Here is a 20,374-nt window from a genome sequence, read left to right on the forward strand (position 1 = left end):
ATTGAAAGTTTTATCTTTGTACCACTCCACAGCGGGCGATTACAATATATTTATTGAAACCCTGGAAAATTTGCTTTTTTATACATCTAAAGGGCCAAATTATACTATCATAGTTGATGGAGACATAAATATAAATACAAATTTTTCAAAAGTATGCTCAACATCCTTTGACAATACAATTTTTATCACTTCACACGAGGTCATAACTGCTTAGACAATGTTTTCATTAACTGTCATAGAAGGTATGTTTTGTCATGTAGTTTCTTTTATTTTGTCAGACCAAGATGCAATTTTAATTAATCTGACAAATAAATTGTCAATATCGGAACAACGTAGCTGTTAAATTTGACCCAACTATAAACACTCCCTTTTCCAAAAACTGTCATCAATGATTTAGCTATTAGATAAGCTGTATATGATTGGCTAAACCTGATCTTTCATTGTATTTTAGGTAAATATAGTACAGAGTTAGTATTTGAAGGGATCTTTTCTATTATGGTTAATAATATTAAATTCCAAAAAAATGAAAATAGTTAAAAATTATGCACAAATAAAAATGTGGTTCAACAATGAATTGTCTTCCACGAGGGATAGACTTTTTTAAGTCACTGACTGGAGATACTACCAACAATGAGCTTTAGCAACATAATCTTACAAAGAGAATATAGACAGGCAATAATAGATGCAAAACTTTTGTACAATTTTAAACTTGTCCAGTAATATTAAGTGTAAGGCAGCATAGAAAATAATAACATAAAATATGGCAGTGGCATATGTCCTGATGATTTTAATCATTTCTTTATAAATTCTATGAATGATATTAAACAAAAAATAAATATGTCCAACCCCCCCAGTACTCCCAGTACTGAAGAATTTGTTCAGAAAAATTTCATTCCATCTACCTCTTTTACTTGGAAACATATATCTCCCCAATGATATAATAAATGCTACCAAGCGTCTGGATTAACTCCAATAGCTGTGATACTTGTGTACTGTGATGTGTTGTACTGTGATCCTAACGGGTGATAACAACTTTAGCAGAACCTTTTTCATACTGTTTAAACCTCTGTCTACTTGAGGGAGTTTTCCCAAATAAACTTAAAATAACTCGTATTTGTCCTATTTATAAGAAGGAGCCCAAGAACAAGCCAAATAGTTACCGCCTAGTATCCGTTATACCAATACTGTAAAAAATTATTTGAAACTTTGGTCTATGATCAAATTAGCACTTTTTTTGGAAACTAATGGCTTTCTTAGTATGTCACAATTTGACTTCAAGTCAGGAAAAGGCATTTTGATGCAGTAGATAGCCTTGTTTAATTTGTGCTAAATGCCTTTCAAAACAAAGATTTTGCTCAGACCACTCTCTGTGATTTATGCAAGATGTTTGATTGTGTAGATCACAATGACATCGTTATGAAATTAAAATTGTATGGTTTAAGTAAGATTGTTATTAAGTTTTTTTTAATCATACTTAAGTAATCATAGACAGAAAGTATATGTTGAGGGAACATGCTTAGTAGAGTCTTGGTTAAGTATGACATTCCTCAGGGCTCGGTTCTCAGACCACTTTTGTTTCTGCTAGCAATCAATGATATACCTTTCTCATTCATACAATATTATATGCATACTACACAATTTTAATTAGTAGTAATGACCTGAATAAATTAAAGCAAATTTTAATGAAAACCATTCATCAAGCATCATTCCAAAGGATTTTTATTGAAAAAAAATAAGACACAGCACAGAATTTTTAGCCTGAGACAAGTAAACTACAATATTTACTCTGATACTGAGTTGTTGGATAATATAAAGTTATTGGATGTTTGTGTGGAAGATCTTTTGACATGGGGACTCCACATTGATCACCCAGGATTGTTTATCTCCTAAGACGTCTCACTTGTTGTGTGCACACTCAATGATCTCAGAATGGTCTATTCAGCTTTCTTTCAATCAGTGTTCAGATATGGCCTAATTCTGTGGGAAAACTGCTGTAGGATAGTAGAAATCTTTGTTATATAAAACAAAACCATTAGAATTATAGCATGTTGTGAACCATTAGCTCACTCTAGACCAATTTTTATTGCCAATCAAATTCAAACCATATTTAACTTTTATATATTGTTATATTATATTCTACTTTCTAAACATCCTGATCCTCTGAAGAGATATAGTGACATACATAAATGTGTAACACTTGAAGTAAAGAAAATGTATCCATAAGACTTTTATAGACCAAATAAAACTATTAAAGGCACACAGTAATTGCTTTGAAGGTCTACAACTTTTTAAGACCACTTATCTTTAAATACAGTTATAACGAATTTAAACAAAAATGTTATTTCTGGCTTTTAGTAAATCCACTTTATCCTTTAAAAGAATTTTTTTACTATAGAACTGTTAGTTTTTAGATAAGACCTATTTAGTCTGAGTAATCGCTTTGAAGGTCTACAACTTTTTAAGACCACTTATCTTTAAATACAGTTATAACGAATTTAAACAAAAATGTTATTTCTGGCTTTTAGTAAATCCACTTTATTCTTTAAAAGAATTTTTTTACTATAGAACTGTTAGTTTCTAGATAAGACCTATTTAGTCTAGCGATTAGATTTTAAATGTTAATTTCATATGTTTTTTTCTATAGACTATATTTTTAAATTTATCAATATTATATAACTCTATTATTATAATTTTTTAGGCTGTGTTTTACTTGTTGTTGTTACTTTTTTTATTTATTATATACCTGTTTGAATGTCATGTTCCTGTTATTTATTTATTTAAATGTTAAAATAATATTTATATTGTGTCTTAACTGTTTTGGCAACTTGGGTTTTGTGTACCAAATGTTTCCTATCTGGACTTATTCTGGTTTTTATGTTTTATACATAACCTGCGACTTCGCACACAATTTCCTGTAGAAAAACAGTACACTATATTCACGTATTCTTTTTATATCACATTCTAAACATTCCTGAGATAATTGAAAGTCATTCCTTTGTGAACCTCTTGGGTGCATTATGAAGGTAGTGCCATATTTCCTGCTTCTATCTTTCTTGGTTTTTGCTACATGTTGATAAGTTATTCAGTAGAATTAATTTATATTGATGAATCTCGATAAACTATTTAGGTTATAAAGAATCAAATACGATCTGTTAAAATTAATTTTCTGTATAAGATATCTCCAGTATTACTGTGGAGTTTACCTTGTGCTCCGATAAAGAAAATGTATCAACAAAAACCAATTTCGAGCATAAAGCGTCTTCTTTTGGCTCTTTTCATTTTCTTCGATCTAACCAAATTCGATTACCTTATGTACAAACATTTACGACTTTGTACAATGAGGTGGTTTTTATAACAGTGTTTAATAATATTTTCATTGCATTAGATAGTTTATTGATCATTGGTACAATCTAAATTTAAAATTAGGCAATAACTTCTATGCAATCTGCATTACACTACTAATCAAGCACTTTACAATAATAATTTTCTAAATTTTAAATGTAAACAAATGTTTCTGCCTCTTTGATGAACTTCAGCTGTAAGTATTAACAGCTGTTAAGTATCAGTTCACTTTGTATTACATGTTGTAGTGCAGTCTGCCGGATCCAATGTAAAACACTCCAAAATCAACAACAATTTATAAATAAAACATTAATTAAATAACAATTTAAATTGGACAGAGTTGTAAATCTAAACCATTCTCGAATATCCTTCAACACACACACAAAATTTCGTCATAATCGGTCCAGTCGTTTAGGAGGAGTTCAGTGACATACACATGCAAACAAGAAATATAATATATATAAATATATCAAAACTAGTGTCAATGCTTATGTAAATTTTATGGTAATAAACATATTCTTATTAGTAATTGATAATAAAGTCAACAGCTAGGCTTACAAAATTATGTCTCGTGCTATAATTAATAATCAGCTAAGTGTTGCATATAATGACTGAAATTTTTTTTATGTAGTACACCATGTTTTACCAAATAATTTACTTTTAAATTGTGTTTAATTTGTTTATGTACTGTAAATAAATACCAGATAAAATTGATTACTTTACACAATTTTATTATTGTATATTTTCTTACAGAAAATGAAATTGTTTACTAAATACAATCAGCAACAATGGTCATCTTTAAATGTATTAATCATCTAAAATTTAAGTAATGAAAATTTTAATTGATCTATTTTCTTTAGTAAATCTACTACATTAACTCATTTAAAGTAACAAAAATATAATACAAATTATGCAAACCAACTAATTTTAAATTTAAAACATTGTATATGGAAAAAAACAATATTCAAAAATCAATTTGGTAAAATAATATGTATTGCACACAAACAAAATCATTAACAACTGTACAAAACCATAACATTAAGCTAGTACTCCAATAATAATTCAATTTCATTTTTGTGAGGCCCACCATTTTTATTTCAGTTATGTGGTTCGGATGATCGTTTTCTTTGAAAAAGAAATAAAATTTAATGATTATTGGAGTGTATTCTTTTAAATTAAGAAATCTATTTCAATAAGAAGCTGGTACAATGTATTAAGCTAAATTAGTCTCATCAATCAAATACAACAATCAGCTGATTATTAATCAGAAGTTAACACCATCAAAAACTCTTGAATGTATTTTAAATAAAGGATGGTGCCCAGTAAATCCTTTACTAACCAGTTATTTGTTTGTCATAGTACAATAAACTTAATACCAACATGTTCACCTTAACATAAACAATTGTTCACTATTCCCTTAGTTTTCATAACATTTCCTGTTTTTGAGTCAATACAGTTTAATACTACGAGAATGACACTTGAGTTAAATTTCACTGAGAAGATAAGATAAAAGACCACTCTAAAGATTATTGCTGTACTTTTGACTTTATATCCAGAGTTTGTATATTCTAGTATAATGCGATGACAAGGTTTGGTTTTTGATGGAATATAATTTCACTGACATACTCTTTGGACCAACATATTTTCTGTTTCACAATTTTAAATAAATGGAATTTTTACTCATTAAATATTTAGCATGTTTCCTTGGACATGTTAAGTCCATCTATTACAAGTTGTCCAATACCTAACACTTAAGCTTATTATTTTTTTATCTTATCTATATTTATTTTCATAGCTTTCTACCAGGCCAATTGCTAAATACAATATTTCTGTATTTTTAGTTCTTAAACTTATGTGGTCAGTGTCATAGACCACATAAGACTAGTCAAAGTTTACTGGTTTGCACCATGTCGAAACACTGTTAACACAAACTTTCGGTTAACTGATGATGGCTCTCCAAAGTGAGGTCGTAATATGTCAAGAATTTAATTGTGTTAGCAATATTCTGACACAATGTAAACCGCAAACTTAGATGTAAATTATTTTCTATATGTTCTATGTAAACCATTGGTTACAAAACTGTTTTAATGCACTGACCTTCCATAAACAGAATTTTCTCCACTGACAACTAACAACAGAAAATAGTTGTTTTCAGAGACTTGTGTAGTGAAATTAAACTTTCAGGAAACTTTAATTCAATAAATACAGAATATGTTTATGAGTAATTTTAGGTAAATTAAAAATATAATGAACCCATTCAATTACTTCAAAATCTAGAGCATTTTTGCGGCTCTTACCGTGAGCTCCATCACACTTTGATGGAACACTTCCGCGCCCTTAATAAATCACTTGCTGCAACTCGATAGATAGCAACAATCATCATGTTATGTTGGGTGCAAAGTCAGTATATGCTCAAAGAGCTTTCACAGCTATCTTCTCTTTCTTCAAAAGTATTATTTCCGAGGGTGAGTAACTGGGACAGCATGATCTAATTGTTGTCTTCTTATCACATCCAACCAGGCTAAGCTCAACTGACTGGCTTATTTTCTATGATTTAATATTGATTCATTTTCATTTTGTTCTACTCTCACACATAAGGACAACTGACTTCTTTTATTCTTTTCTCAACTTTTTTATTTTCTTGCTTTCCAAGCTAAGATAGAACTAAGGGTTGGTAAAGAAAGTGATTCAACTAATGAAAAAAATATGGGCTGGTCAAAAATATAAAAAATAATGATACCAGGCAATATCGAGTTTAATGTAGCTTTCCTTAGTTAAACTGAAGCGCTACTTAGAACTGTTAGATCTACGCTACTTGTGGAAACGCTAAGAGAGAGTAACCTTTGAAAGTTCAATGTTCATTATTACTGAGGAATTATGAGCCAATGAGTGGAAGGAAATTTATACATTTTATAAAATATTTGACTATGATTTTGTTTCCCACATTTCAGCAGAGACAAACAAATACTATCTTGAAAGCACTAAAGGTGTCCTCACTGAGTTTTCCAAACTTCAAATGGGTGGAAACAAATCCCGATGAAATTTATTGCTTTTTAGCAACCAGCCTTTTGATGTCACATTGCAAAAAAAAATACAATAAAACAGTATTGGTCGAGTGATCCACTCCTATTTTTTCTAAGATTTTCTCTCAAGACAGATACCTTTTGAGGCGCTTGATCCACTTTGATGGCAACATAAATTCTAATTCTGGGGATAAGCTATACAAAATTAGGACAGTATTAGAAACATTGAGGAGAAAATATAGATCACTAATCCACCCATACCCGAATTTAGTTTTTGACGAGAGCCTCATGCTTTGGAAGGGAAGGCTATCTTTTCACCAATATATTCCCAACAAAAGGAAACGATTTGGTGTCAAAACATTCGTCCTGTGTGACTGTGAAACCGGAGTAGTCTTAGACTTTATAGTTTATACTGGTAAGGGTACAAATATTGACAAAGACAGTTGTAACGATGAGAATGGCTATATGAGAAAAATACAGGAGCATGTGGCACGTTGAATGCTAAACGCAAAAATGTGTCATGTCTCACGAAAAAGATGAAAAAAGGAGATGTTGAGCTGCGGCATAATGATACAGTAGGACCTTGATAAATCGAACCTCAATATATCGAATTCCACGATAAATCGAAGTTTTATCCCGCTTGAATGTCCATTTACTTCAATGCTAATTTTACCTCTACATATCGAAGATTTCAAGTAAATAACCTCAATATATCGAATTTTCGCCAATAATTTTGCCTATTTTTTACCTCTATATATCGAAGTTTTCTTATAATTACCTCAACATATTGAAGTTTCAGTTTATCAACGAAACGAACTTTAGTACTGTATTGTCATGTTGTGCAAACGAACAACCATCAAAGTAGAGTAGGTACCGTATTCTTCATGTCGAGACTTGAAACCCCCACCACCGACACTCCTTTGTTTTCTGTAGACGCCAGTGGTGAATCACCACTCCACCCTCAGTTTAATTTGGACGTTACCGCAATTAGTGCGAGTTGAGGTTATCTTAGTGAATTATTGTGCGTGGCAGATTTTCAACTGTGACATTGTTTTGTTTAAAAGTGCGATGGCAAAACGGAAAACTTTATCTTATCAAGATAAAGTTAAACTTATAGAGACTGTGGACAACGGGAATAAGAAAAAAAGTGACATTGCAAAGGAGTTTGGTATACCAGCGAATACTCTCTCGACCATATTGAAAAATAGAGAAAAATATGAACGCCAAGGAACTTCGTGCAAGAGAATAAAAGGACCCGAATTCAGGGAACGTAGATGAAAGTGTTTATCAGTGGTTAAAACAGTGCCGTGATAAAAACCTTCCTGTAAGTGGCCCAATTTTAAAAGAAAAAGCAGCACAGTTTGCTGCGCAATTAAATAAACCTGACTTTCGAGCAAGCAACGGTTGGCTCCAAAACTTTAAAAAAAGAAATGAAGTGATTTTCAAAAAGGTGACTGGCGAAAGTGCGAGTGTCGATGACAATGTTTGCACAGAATGGTCGCAAAAACTGCCTGATCTTGTCAAGGGATACAAACCTGACAATATTTTTAATGCCGACGAAACAGGTCTTTTTTACCAGTGTCTTCCTGACAAAACTTTAACTTTTAAAGGTGACACTTGCCACAGAGGTAAGAATAGTAAACAAAGAGTTACATTGCTACTTGGAACAAATCAAATTGGCACCGTGAAGCTTAAACCATTGATGATAGGAAAATATAAAAATCCAAGGTGTTTCAAAAGGATTCAAAGCTTTCCAATGGACTACACATCAAACAAAAAGTCATGGATGAACTCAGGGGTTTTTGAGAAATGGCCAACGGACTTGGACAGACAAATGAAGAAAAAGAAGAAAAAAATACTCTTGTTTATTGACAACGCTACTGCTCACGGTGACATCCCAAAAATGAAAAACGTAAAAATCGAGTTCTTACCTCCAAACAACACATCCAAGCTACAGCCATTGGATCAAGGAATAATTAAGAACTTTAAAGTTCATTACCAGAAGGAAGTTGTATGCCTCTTCCTTCGTGACCTCGAGGACAAGAACCCTACAAAAATAAGCATACTTGATGCAATGTGGATGGCTTCTAAGGCGTGGAACAATATTACCGAAAATACTATAAAGAACTGCTTCAAGAAAAGTGGCTTTAAACAGCAAGTTGACGAAGAAGAGGAAAGTGTTGTAGAAGACTGTTCAATTGTTGAAACGGATAACGGTGAACTTCCTAGTCCTTTACTGTGGAGACAAGTGACTCAGGCCCTTACTTTGGAAGGGCTGTCTTTCGAAGACTCTTTGGCCGTCGATGACGAGCTTGCTACTTGCGGCCAATTAAGCGATGCAGACATTATTGCATCCGTTTCCAAGGACATGAGTGTAGAAGACAGTGTAGTCGAGGACGGCGAGGATGATGACGACAACGAAGTCGAAACGCCTGACCCCACCCTTCGCGATGCCCGGTGTGCCATCAACACGTTGCGAAGTTTCCTCCAAAAGAAGACGTCTATGGATGACAAAATAATCCAGTCTTTATCCATTTTAGACGACGCGTTGGACAAAGTGACTTTCATAGTTAGACAAACTACAATTTCAGATTTTTTTTAACAACAGTAAATAAGTTTTACAAACTCTTTATAACATGTACGTAAGCCTACATTACAGTAGCATTTTAAACATTTAAAATACAGTACAGTAGAACGGTATTTCAGACTTGTATATTTATACTGTACAACATAACTTTTTAAGACGTTACAGTATTTCATATTCATATTTATGTAATAATATTACTCTATACGTTTAGTTAAAAAATAAATAAATTTAAATTGATGTATGGTGTACTTGTTATAATTTCTTATTCACATTTCCCGCTAAAGTAATGTACGATTCTTAATTGTACTGTATTATTGTAGTGGGTGTGGACCTCTATACAGGGTGAGTGGCTCTTAGTGTGACAAAATTTTTTGGGTTATAATGCAATATAAATGTGATACAATGGTGGTTATAAAAAAGTCTAACTCCAAGAATTAGGTCTGAAATGAATTATTTTCAGTTTTTCTAAAAAACCCGTGTTTTTGTACGTAAATCTGATATTTCTCAGCAACGTATAGACATATGTGAGCAAACTACACAATTTTTAGAGTCTCCATTAAATTTTCAATTTGAAAAAGTTATCGGTTCAAACGGTAAGAAAAGAAAATTAAGCTTCAGGTCGATTTAAATGGCAAAGTTGCTAAGTTTCAGAAAAATTGAAATATCATTGAACCCCATCTTTTTACCACACCCTGTACACAAGAATGTGTCAAGTGATATTAAAAACTTTGCCATTTAATAGGCTTTAAAATGGTATGCCACATGACCATAGTTAAGTATTCGGTTACCTACTTTTATCGGTTTAAATATTACAAAACATGCAAGCTACAAAAAGATCATCACAATTTAATAACAACTGTACTTAATTTTTATGTTTTATAAAACTGCCTCATAAAACAAGGAATTGAAGATTACAAAAAAGTAAAACAGTTTAAAATAATTTGTGGATGCTAGTTATGGATTAATGGTCACATCCTTTATCAATGTTTTAATTCCTTATCTTATCACTTTCACCAGTATTTTACATTCATTCCTTATCTTGTGTTGTAAGACCAGTCCACATGAATTACTTCAACCTCCAATAAACTATTCTGCTCAATTTGGCCTCACAATGGAAGTGGAAGTCCAAAACAAGCTTCCCTTTTTGGATGTGTGTGTATTAAGAGATAGGGATGTCCTTAAGACAACTGTTTTTCGAAAGATAACACACACAGGAAAATATTTAAATTATCAATCCAACCATCAAAAATCTGTCAAAGAAGGAGTAGCCTACTCGTTGTTTGATAGAGCAAAGAGCTTGTGCTCAGATAAAGATGGACTAAAAGAAGAATTTAAGAAAATTGAATCGGATCTCAGAAGCAATGGATACCCTCAATTAGTAATTAATAAGTGCAAACGAACCAGAAGAATCATTCCTGAGTCAGAAAAATAGAATTGTGATAAATTTGCGTTTATGTCAATCCCTTATGTGCCGGGATTATCAGAGAAAATTAGAAGAGTAGGTAGAAAGTACAACATTAGAACCACGTTTAAAACACACAACACTCTTAGACAATGTCTCGTAAAAACAAAACCAAAAAATGGCACACAGGATTCCAAAAACTATGTTTACAGTATAAAATGTAGCTGCAATAGGGAATACATAGGCGAGACAAAAAGACCACTAAACGTAAGGATAAAAGAACACAAAGAAAACACGAGAAAGGGTCTCACAGAAAAGTCAAAAATTGCACACCATTGTTGGTCCGAAGACCATCATATGAATTGGGATGAAGCCCACATAACACATCGGGAACCACATTTCTTCAAAAGGAAACTAATTGAGGCAACTTACATTAAATTGGCAGACCAACCAATCAGTCAACCATCAGTCGAGATTAGGCCGCTTTGGTTGCCAATTCTAAAAAACGAACTAAAGACAAAACCAAAAGTATCAAACGGATCAGATATCTGTAATAAACCAATGCGGAGTTACAATATGGTTTTAAGAAGTTCATCTCGCATGAACCAATAATAACGAAAGGGCCCATTCCTGTCCCCCTTCCCTTGTATTTCTGCCATCTTGTTTTAGCCAGCCGTCACGATTACCATTGGCTAGTCCCTCTGGTCAGTCGTAGGTGGTTAGTAAACGAGTGAAGACGTATTGTGACCTGTATTCCGTAGTTTAGTTTTAATGATTAGTGTTTTGTATAGTTTTGTATTAAGTGCATGTCTATAGAGTTAGTGAAGTTGACAAACAACATGTAGGTTGTGATTCCTGACTTAGGCGTGCCACAACGCTTTAGTAAGATTTGTTTATTTTAACCTAGTTTGTAATTATGTATTAGGTTAGTTCTTTACCTGAAGAAGAGATCAGATTGCAGATCTCGAAACGTAGTGTTACTGTTTTCTTGTTTCACTGAACGATGGCAAATGTCCGGAAAAATCCTGTTTCCTTCATGAAATGGTAAGAGTAAATACAAGAACAGCCAGAAATCAACAGAAGCCTTTATGTGTTGTTAATTACAACAGAAATATGGAAGCCGTGGACCGAGCCAATATGATGGTTTCGTTCAATGACACAACAAGAAAAACTATGAAATGGTATGTCAAGCTGTTCTTGTATTTATTAGACATACAGTTTTGAATGCCTATCTCATATACAGAGAAAAAATGAAACAAACTAACCCTAGTGTAAAGATTCACATCATGGACTACCGCATGAATCTAATTCGACAGTTGCTAGAAGCCCACATAGCGCCTAACAACGACGCAGCTGTTACCGTCTCGTGGCCCGTGGACAGAGCCAAGAACCCGCTCAGACTCTCCGGTCGCCATTTCCCCAGCCCACTACCTGAGACTTCAAGCCGCAAGAGGAAATTTCAAAGACCTTGCTACGTATGTATGCACACAACCAAGACCCCATCACGGCGAAAGGACACGTCTTATGAATGTTCTTCATGTAAAGTATCGCTTTGCAATTTTCTTGTTTTCAAAATTTTCATACACAAAAAAATTTCTAAGAACATATAAAATGCTTAAAAATATAATGTAACCTTATCAAAAGTGTTTTTACAAGTAATTAAATAGTTTTTTGTAAAAAATTCAATTTTTTTACCCTTACTCCTTTGAGGTTAGTTAAGGTAAAACGGCTCACTCCTTTAATAACCATTACACGGGAACATAATATGACGTGCGCACTTGCCAACAGGTTAAACAACTTTCAGCAGTTTGGTACAGCATACATATACTTAAACTACATTTTCAAGCTGAATGTTGCAGGACAGAGCACAATCACATTTATTTAATTAAACCTTGATTTTACAACATAATTAATATTCACATCATTGGAGATCAGTAGGACTAAATTATTTTCATCATACATGTATTATATACATATTTCTACACAACCATAAAAGTGGTGTTTAAAATTGTAAACCAAACTTATACTTATATATGATGGTAAACTGAATTTGACAATTACATTACTATAATCTAATTAGAAAAATGTTTTATTTATTAACAATTTCATGTGCTATGTTTGGTATTTACGTTAGGCAGTTGTGATTCATTTTGTCATATTTCTATATTTATGTTTTTGTTCAACATTTGCTCACAAGTTTCTTTTTCAATCCACTTAAGTTAGTTTCTAGTTTTTAACACGTCATCTACTGTGATAACTCTTTATTACAGCTTTTGTAGCCTAATTATTAATTGATGTACTACCAATAAGGAATGTGAAGGAAACAAGATTTTTTCCGGACATTTGCCATTGTTTAGTGAAACAAGAAATCAGTAACACTACGTTTCGAGATCTGCAATCTGATCTCTTCTTCAGGTAAAGAAATGACCTAATACAGAATTACAAACTAGGTTAAAATAAACAAATCTTACCAAAGTGTAGTGGCAAGCCTAAGTCAGGAATCACAACCACCATGATGTTTGTCAACTTCACTAACTCTATAAAAATGCACTTAATAAGAAACTATACACAACACTAATCATTAAAACTGAACTACGGAATACAGGTCACATAACGTCGTCATTCGTCTACTAACCACCTACGACTGACCAGAGGGCACTAGCCAATGGTAATCATCACGGCAGACAAGAACAAAATGGCGGAAATAAAAAGGAAGGGGGACAGGAATGGGCCCTTTCGTTATTATTGGTTCATGCGAGATGAACTTCTTAAAACCATTTTGTGACTCCGCATTGGTTTATTACAAATATCTGATCCGTTTGATACTTTTGGTTTTGTCTTTAATTCATTTTTTAGAATTGGCAATCAAAGTGGCCTAATCTCGACTGATGGTTGACTGGTTGGTTGGTCTGCCAATTTAATGTATGTTGCCTCAATTAATTTCCTTTTGAGAAATGTGGTTTTTATTTTTTCCCCTTCCTGAGGGAAAAGGACAGTTTGTCCCCGCACTTAGTCCTAAGAGAACCTTTGCACCTCCCTTACTTTAATTTTGTGCCCTCAAAGACCAAGGCTTTTGCAAAAACCAATCAGATTTAAGGGCTCCTGTTCTCTAATGTCCTTGGGGCTGAGGAGATATGCTCCCAGGTATCTTTTTCGAGTCCTTACGATGGCAGGATAATCTAACCAAATTTGCTCCGCTGACTCCTCCTCCTTTCCACAGAGTCTACATTCGTTACTCTGACTAAGGCCTACCTTCATAAGGTGCTTCCTCAGAGGTCCATGTCCTGTCAACATTCCTAATATCAGTCTTATTTCCTCCTTATTCTGGTCTAGGAGAGCTGTCCACCCTTTAGTGTAAGGAGAGATAAACATTTTGGATAGTCTTAATCCTGAGGCTCTACTCCAATTATTGTCTTGTCCTCTTTTCCCAATCTTTGACCAGAGCTTTAATGTGGGAGAAGGCTATCCTACGATCTGGCTCAGGCCCCACCAATGTGGATTCTGCTCCCTTTTTGGCGAGGATGTCCGCTTTTTCATTCCCATGAATACCTTCATGATCCGGTACCCAACCGAGTGTTACTCTGTTATTCATTGCCAGCTCCGCTAGAGCATTCCTGCATTCACAGACCGCTTTCGAATCAAATGAACAGGTATCAAGTACCTTCAGTGCAGCGTGACTATCAGAAAGTATTAGGTATGATAATCCTTTTGTCCTCAATTGTATGAGTCTTGGAACATGAGTCTTCTGTCAATCCCGTATGTGCCGGGATTATCTGAGAAAATTAGAAGAGTAGGTAGAAAGTACAACATTAGAACCGCGTTTAAAACACAACACTCTTAGACAATGTCTCGTAAAACCAAAACCAAAAAATGGCACACAGGATTCCAAAAACTGTGTTTACAGTATAAAATGTAGTTGCAATAGGGAATACATAGGCAAGACAAAAAGACCACTAAACGTAAGAATAAAAGAACACAAAGAAAACACGAGAAAGGGTCTCACAGAAAAGTCAAAAATTGCACACCATTGTTGGTCCGAAGACCATCATATGAATTGGGATGAAGCCCACATAATACATCGGGAACCACATTTCTTCAAAAGGAAACTAATTGAGGCAACTTACATTAAATTGGCAGACCAACCAATCAGTCAACCATCAGTCGAGATTAGGCCGCTTTGGTTGCCAATTCTAAAAAATGAACTAAAGACAAAACCAAAAGTATCAAACGGATCAGATATCTGTAATAAACCAATGCGGAGTTACAATATGGTTTTAAGAAGTTCATCTCGCATGAAACAATAATAACGAAAGGGCCCATTCCTGTCCCTCCTTCCTTTTTATTTCTGCCATCTTGTTCTTGTCTGCTGTGACGATTACCATTGGCTAGTGCCCTCTGGTCAATCGTAGGTGGTTAGTAGACGAATGAAGACGTATTGTGACCTGTATTCCGTAGTTCAGTTTTAATGATTAGTGTTGTGTATAGTTTCTTATTAAGTGCATTTTTATAGAGTTAGTGAAGTTGACAAACATCATGGTGGTTGTGATTCCTGACTTAGGCTTGCCACTACGCTTTGGTAAGATTTGTTTGTTTTAACCTAGTTTGTAATTATGTATTAGGTTAGTTCTTTACCTGAAGAAGAGATCAGATTGCAGATCTCGAAACGTAGTGGTTACTGATTTCTTGTTTCACTGAACGATGGCAAATGTCCGGAAAAATCCTGTTTCCTTCACAATCCTTCCATCGTCAAAAATAACCTTCTAACAAACAATTAAAGACTTTATATTAACATATGTTGCAGTTATGCTTATGAATGTGTTGCGTTGCTCTATTAATTATAATAGCTTACCAATGAAATAAAAAATATATGTAGTACCGTCGTTTTAAGCCTATAAGCAAAATATGACGAAATTATGACACTTATTCGCTGTGCACCATCTCACATTTTGTCAACTGTCTTTGGAGGTAGGCCCTATAAATAAAGGGTACTTTGGGATTATACCGACCACACCAGTATGAAGAACACAAAAATATAAATTTATAGAAACAAACATGATTGAACGAAAAAACAACTCTGTAATTACAAAATTACAAACTTACAAGCATTTCCAGGTATTGTTGTCGCTGTTATCTTATCTTTCTCGAGAATCCCGATTACGGCAGGCCGCGCGGCATCACATGATTTGCACGGTACATAATTGCCTTTCCATTACAATTCAATTTATATTTCTGATCAGCCCCTCTAGAATTTGATATTTTACTGATAGGTACTATCTCGAGGGATGTTTTTCTTTCGTCGACGTCCTTTGGTGCTGCCGAAGCCCGCGCTGATGGCCGGAGGCACTCGCATTTTGGTGGCGGAATTTGATCAAGAATAAAAACAAGTGTTTAGTGTTTTTTCAATAAAGAGTTTAGTTTTAGTTTGGTAATGTTTGTTTTTGTTGAATTTTTGTGTTTGGAGAAATGTAGAGGTAAAACACGGAAGTACAACATTTAGCGACGTGACTCTGAAATCACGTTATCTACTAGACCGCTCGACTTTGACCTCTGTCTGAGGATGGGGAGGGGTTTGCGATAAGACAATTCCTGTTTTATATTGACGAAATATTGTTTACGCTAATCTAGTAATCAGTAGAAGCAAAATGTCAAATAACGATTCATGTCTGGGTGTGGTCGGTATAATCCCAAAGTACCAAATAAAGTTCAATATTATTATATTAACTGAATAAACATTAATGTAGTATATGTTCTATATCATTTCTATATTCTCAGATATATTCGGATATAAAACGATTCATTAATTTGTAATAGATAATATAAATCATAACCATTCCGAACTGAGTTCTCTGATCAGCCTAATATTCAAGGTTTGTCGGAACTGCTCGGCTCTGATCAGCCGTAAGTTCGGTATCTGTCGTACTGCTCAGCTCTGCCCCCACTCTTTCTCTCCGAGGTTTATGATCAGCCCATGTAGGTGTCCCACGAGGAGCTCGTAGTAAATAAGGCGGTATCAATTTACAATATCGTGACCATGGAAAGGTATGTTCATTTTTTTCCCCTGAAAACTACAATTTTTCCTGAAAACAATAGTGAAGAAAAAATTCGTCGGCAACGAAAATCAAAGGAGTTACGATTTTTTTAAATCCTCTGAAAACTCTGTTTTTGACAGTATCTCTGGCAATTTTACTGAAATGATGCTGACTAGTACGTTAATTCTGTCAACGATGCCTGCCCGCTGCGCAGTGCTGCGCACTGCTTGCTCTTTTAGAAAAAAAAAATTAACTCGAGCTTGCAAAAGTCGAATCCCAGATCACGTGATGCCCCTGATCCTTAACCCTCCAAGTGTTGTTCGACAAAATTTTGTCGGTTATTTTCCATCCTTAACGCAATAATGCCAGAAAGGAATCAATATAATACAATAATATACTTTCCCCCCAGTTTATATGCACCTGTGATAATAATACTTGGCTATAAATGCCCAACCCATGAAAAAAAGTCCATTTTTGATGGTCACGCTATTGTAAATAAATACCAATAAGGCTAAGCTAAGTAGGACATGTAGAAGCTAAGATCAAGCATACTAAATAATTCCTCTGTCATTCAGAATTAAGTGAATAAATGCAATAGAATATGATAAGAGATAATACGTTATATAAATGCAACAGAATACAATACAAATAACCTACTGGAGATTCAAAAAATCAAAATAAAACAATACAAATAAAAAAAGCAGTTAGTAGTAAACACAGTTATTTAAATAAGAAGTTACACACTTACGAGGTAGGACCAATGATGCAAATTTCTTGTCTGTCCAATAAAAATCAACAAATTATGGGAAGCGGGACATAAACATTGACCCGACAATGGTCTTTAAGACTAGGTTATCTGTTTAAGGCTGAACTTTTACACTGACAAAATACTGCATAATATCCTATCTATCATTATCAATCCTTTTACCTTCCAACATCAAACGTGTTTCACAGACCTGAATGGTGTTATTCAGTTCTTGATGTTAATTAACCCTTATAACTCTCATAGAAAAATACAATAAAACAAATGCAAAGAAATGCTTAACAACATAACTGATTACATCTAAATATAAATGAGACACAAGAATACCAATAATCAACAAATGTAATTTTATTAGCACAAACGTCACAAATCAAGAAGAATCAAATAATCATTTAACCATAGATTATACACTTAAGCGAGTTTTGTTCGGTTTGGTTTCTTTCCCTTTTTTTTTGTTGTTTGCTTTAGGGATAGGAATTTATAAAGCAACGTTTTCGTTTTTGTAGTAATTTACATGTCCTTAATTGTGTGCGTGTGTGTATGTGCGCACACGCGTACGTGTGTTTCTGAGAGAGGTATGTTCGTGGAAGGAGTCATGTTTGATGAGTTTAAAGAGATGTTTTTACTTCGCTTTTGAACGTTCGCAGGTTGTTGAAAAAGAAGTCCACCTCTGAAGGACAGGAGTTACCCAGTCGATGAAATCTTGCGACTTGCAGACTTTATATAATTTATTCCGTGATTGCTGTGTACACAGAGGTCAGTAGACCTGGTAGTACCTGGTGTCCTCAAGTTGGCACTTGCAAGAAGAGCAGAACAGTCGGTGATTCCATTCATAAGTTTGTAAAATATTGCCAGATCAGCAAAATCGAAGCGTTCCACAGGTGGACTGAGATCCACCCGTCTCATCAAGTTGTCAACAGGAACCTCAAGATACCTCAAGCCCATTTTGGTACCAACCAGCCTTACAAACCTTCTCTGAGTCGTTTCCAACCTTGTGATGTGGTGGATGTAACACGGAAATCACCAAACATTTGGACGCGTTAAGTTGCATTCTGTTATTGGCACACGAATTGCAGATGTTATCCAGAGAGCGTTGGAGGGCGTAACTCCCATCGTTTTCACCCAACTTATCGAACAACTTAATTTCGTCGTCGAATAACAAGAAGTTACTTTCAATAGCCTCACTAATATCGTTCATAAATAAGTTGAACATATATGGTCCTAGGAGGGAGCCTTGGGAACCCCTGAATTGTAACAGCCAGATCAAACCTTACAATGGCATAATCTGGAAGGCACTGTGTCTAAAAAGTCGCAATTGAATAATAAACGACTGAGAGTGTCTTAAATAATGCCTTAAGCTTTATTAGATCCTTACTGCGCCCTACTACAAATATGACACGGCATGAATGAATTTTTATTAATTTCAGAAATCTTGACACGACCAACTTTGCTAAATTGGCTACTTGAATCTAAAATAGTATTCTTGACGAGAAATATAATGCAGAGTGGGTTCGATCCACTGGTTGACTATGTCAGTATCTATATATATTCTCTCTTCTTCATCAATAATTGTATTTAAATGATGAATCAAAATTATAATGAAAAAAGTTTTTTTGATTTAAGAGAAACTTTTAAAGAGAATAAAAATTATTTGAAGATATGTCATGTGAACGTAGAGAACTTACATGCTCATAGGGATAATTTTATTGCTAAGTTTGGTGATTCTTTATTTGATATTATTGCCATCACGGAGACATTTTTAAAACCTGTTCTGCCATCAGCTCCTTATGTTATTGATGATTATAATATTTTAAGACACGATAGAGAAGGGAAGGAAGGGGGTGGGATAGCTTTGTACATTAAAAAATGTTTTACTTATAAAAAGATTGCTTTTTCAGAAGCAGTATATTGTAGAAAGCCGGAATATATTGTAGTTGAGATATCGTTAGCATTAAATTGGACGTTACTGTTGTGTGTTGTATATCGTCCACCCAAAGTCGGGTATATATCAGAATGTTTTGAAATTATTGGAAATTTGTTGCCTATTTATAGCAACGTAGTCATGATAGGTGATTTCAATATAGATTTGTGTACTGATAGGTATTTTAATGATAAAAATCAACTACTGGCTATAGTTCGTAACTTGAATCTTAATGTATTACCATTGAAACCGACTTATCATAGGCCTGATACCGAGTCTTGGTTAGATTTAATGATTGTTAGTGATGAAAATAGAGTTAAACAATTTGGAGAAATATCAGTATCTGGTTTATCATATCATGATTTGATATATTTAGAATTCAATGTTAAAAATAAAATAAATACTGATAAGGGTAAAATTAAGATAAGAGATTTTAGAAATATAAACCTAGATGCTTTGAAGAATGAGTGTTTGAGTTTAAAGTGGGATCAGCTATATAATAGTGATTCAATTGATAATAAGGTAGCTATTTTAGAAAGTTATTTATCTATGTTGTTCAATAAATATGTAATAGAGCGTAATGTTTCTAAAAAGAGAGACCCGTGTCCTTGGATTACGGGAGAAATTAGAAATATGATGAAAGAAAGAGACGTTATTTATAGGCGTTATGTTAAGACTAAAGACCTAGGTGTATGGGAAAGTTATAAAACTCTTAGAAATAGAGTAAAGACAGTGTTAAGAGATGCAAGAAATAGGCATTTTGAATTGTTCTTTCAAAAAGATAACTCCAGTAAAGATGTATGGAAGGTGCTTAGGAAACAGGGAGCTGGAAAGGAGAAAAAAGGATTAACGGAACCAATTGTACCTTTGAATAATTTGAATGATTTTTTTTGTGGTATAAATAATGAAATCAGTAATGATTTGGTTCAACAATATAAGAACATGTATAATGAGCCATCTGGGATATTTAGCTTTAAGGATGTTAATTGTGATTTAATGTTTAAAATGTTAAATAGTATATCTTCAAATGCTGTAGGAAACGATGAAATTGAAATAAAGTTTATCAAGTTAATTTTTAATGAAATTAAGGAGGTTTTATGCCATGTTTATAATTTTTCTATAATTAACTCAGTTTATCCTAGCCAATGGAAAAAATCAGTTATATTACCTTTGCCAAAAATATCTAGCCCTTCTGAGTGTAAGCACTATAGGTCGATAAATATACTGTGTGTGTTCGGAAAGGTTTTAGATAAGTTAGTGCATAGTCAAATATGTGAATACATTGATGAGAAAGATATTTTGTGTAA

The 20,374-nt window shown here is 33.8% G+C and overlaps 2 protein-coding genes across 4 annotated transcripts in view; one reads left to right on the forward strand and one right to left on the reverse strand.

The window, feature by feature from the left end:
- The window catches only part of LOC124357291, a 73,685-nt gene extending 56,154 nt beyond the window's left edge, over nt 1-17,531 (reverse strand). The window contains exon 1 of one of the 3 annotated variants that reach the window (XM_046808949.1): nt 17,340-17,531. The gene's annotated coding sequence lies outside the window, so the exon portion shown is untranslated. Of the gene's footprint in view, nt 1-17,131 lie in introns of all 3 variants that reach the window. The other 2 variants (XM_046808947.1, XM_046808948.1) reach the window with 2 other exon arrangements.
- Nucleotides 8,114-17,820, forward strand: LOC124358317 (tigger transposable element-derived protein 4-like). Its single transcript, XM_046810616.1, has 3 exons — nt 8,114-8,922; nt 11,671-11,829; nt 17,794-17,820. The coding sequence occupies exons 1-3, from the start codon at nt 8,122-8,124 to the stop codon at nt 17,818-17,820; spliced, it is 987 nt and encodes a 328-aa protein (XP_046666572.1). The 5' UTR covers nt 8,114-8,121.
- The last annotated feature ends 2,554 nt before the right edge of the window (nt 17,821-20,374 follow it).

This window comes from Homalodisca vitripennis, chromosome 3 (assembly GCF_021130785.1).
Source record: "Homalodisca vitripennis isolate AUS2020 chromosome 3, UT_GWSS_2.1, whole genome shotgun sequence".
Taxonomy (NCBI): Eukaryota; Metazoa; Arthropoda; class Insecta; order Hemiptera; family Cicadellidae; genus Homalodisca; species Homalodisca vitripennis.

Coding starts and splice junctions, on each gene's coding strand:
- LOC124358317 (XM_046810616.1), top strand. CDS start 8,122: ATGGACTACACATCAAACAAAAAGTCATGGATGAACTCAGGGGTTTTT. Junction 8,923..11,670: donor TAGACGACGCGTTGGACAAA/GTGACTTTCATA, acceptor CTAATTCGACAG/TTGCTAGAAGCCCACATAGC. Junction 11,830..17,793: donor AATTTCAAAGACCTTGCTAC/GTATGTATGCAC, acceptor GAACGTTCGCAG/GTTGTTGAAAAAGAAGTCCA.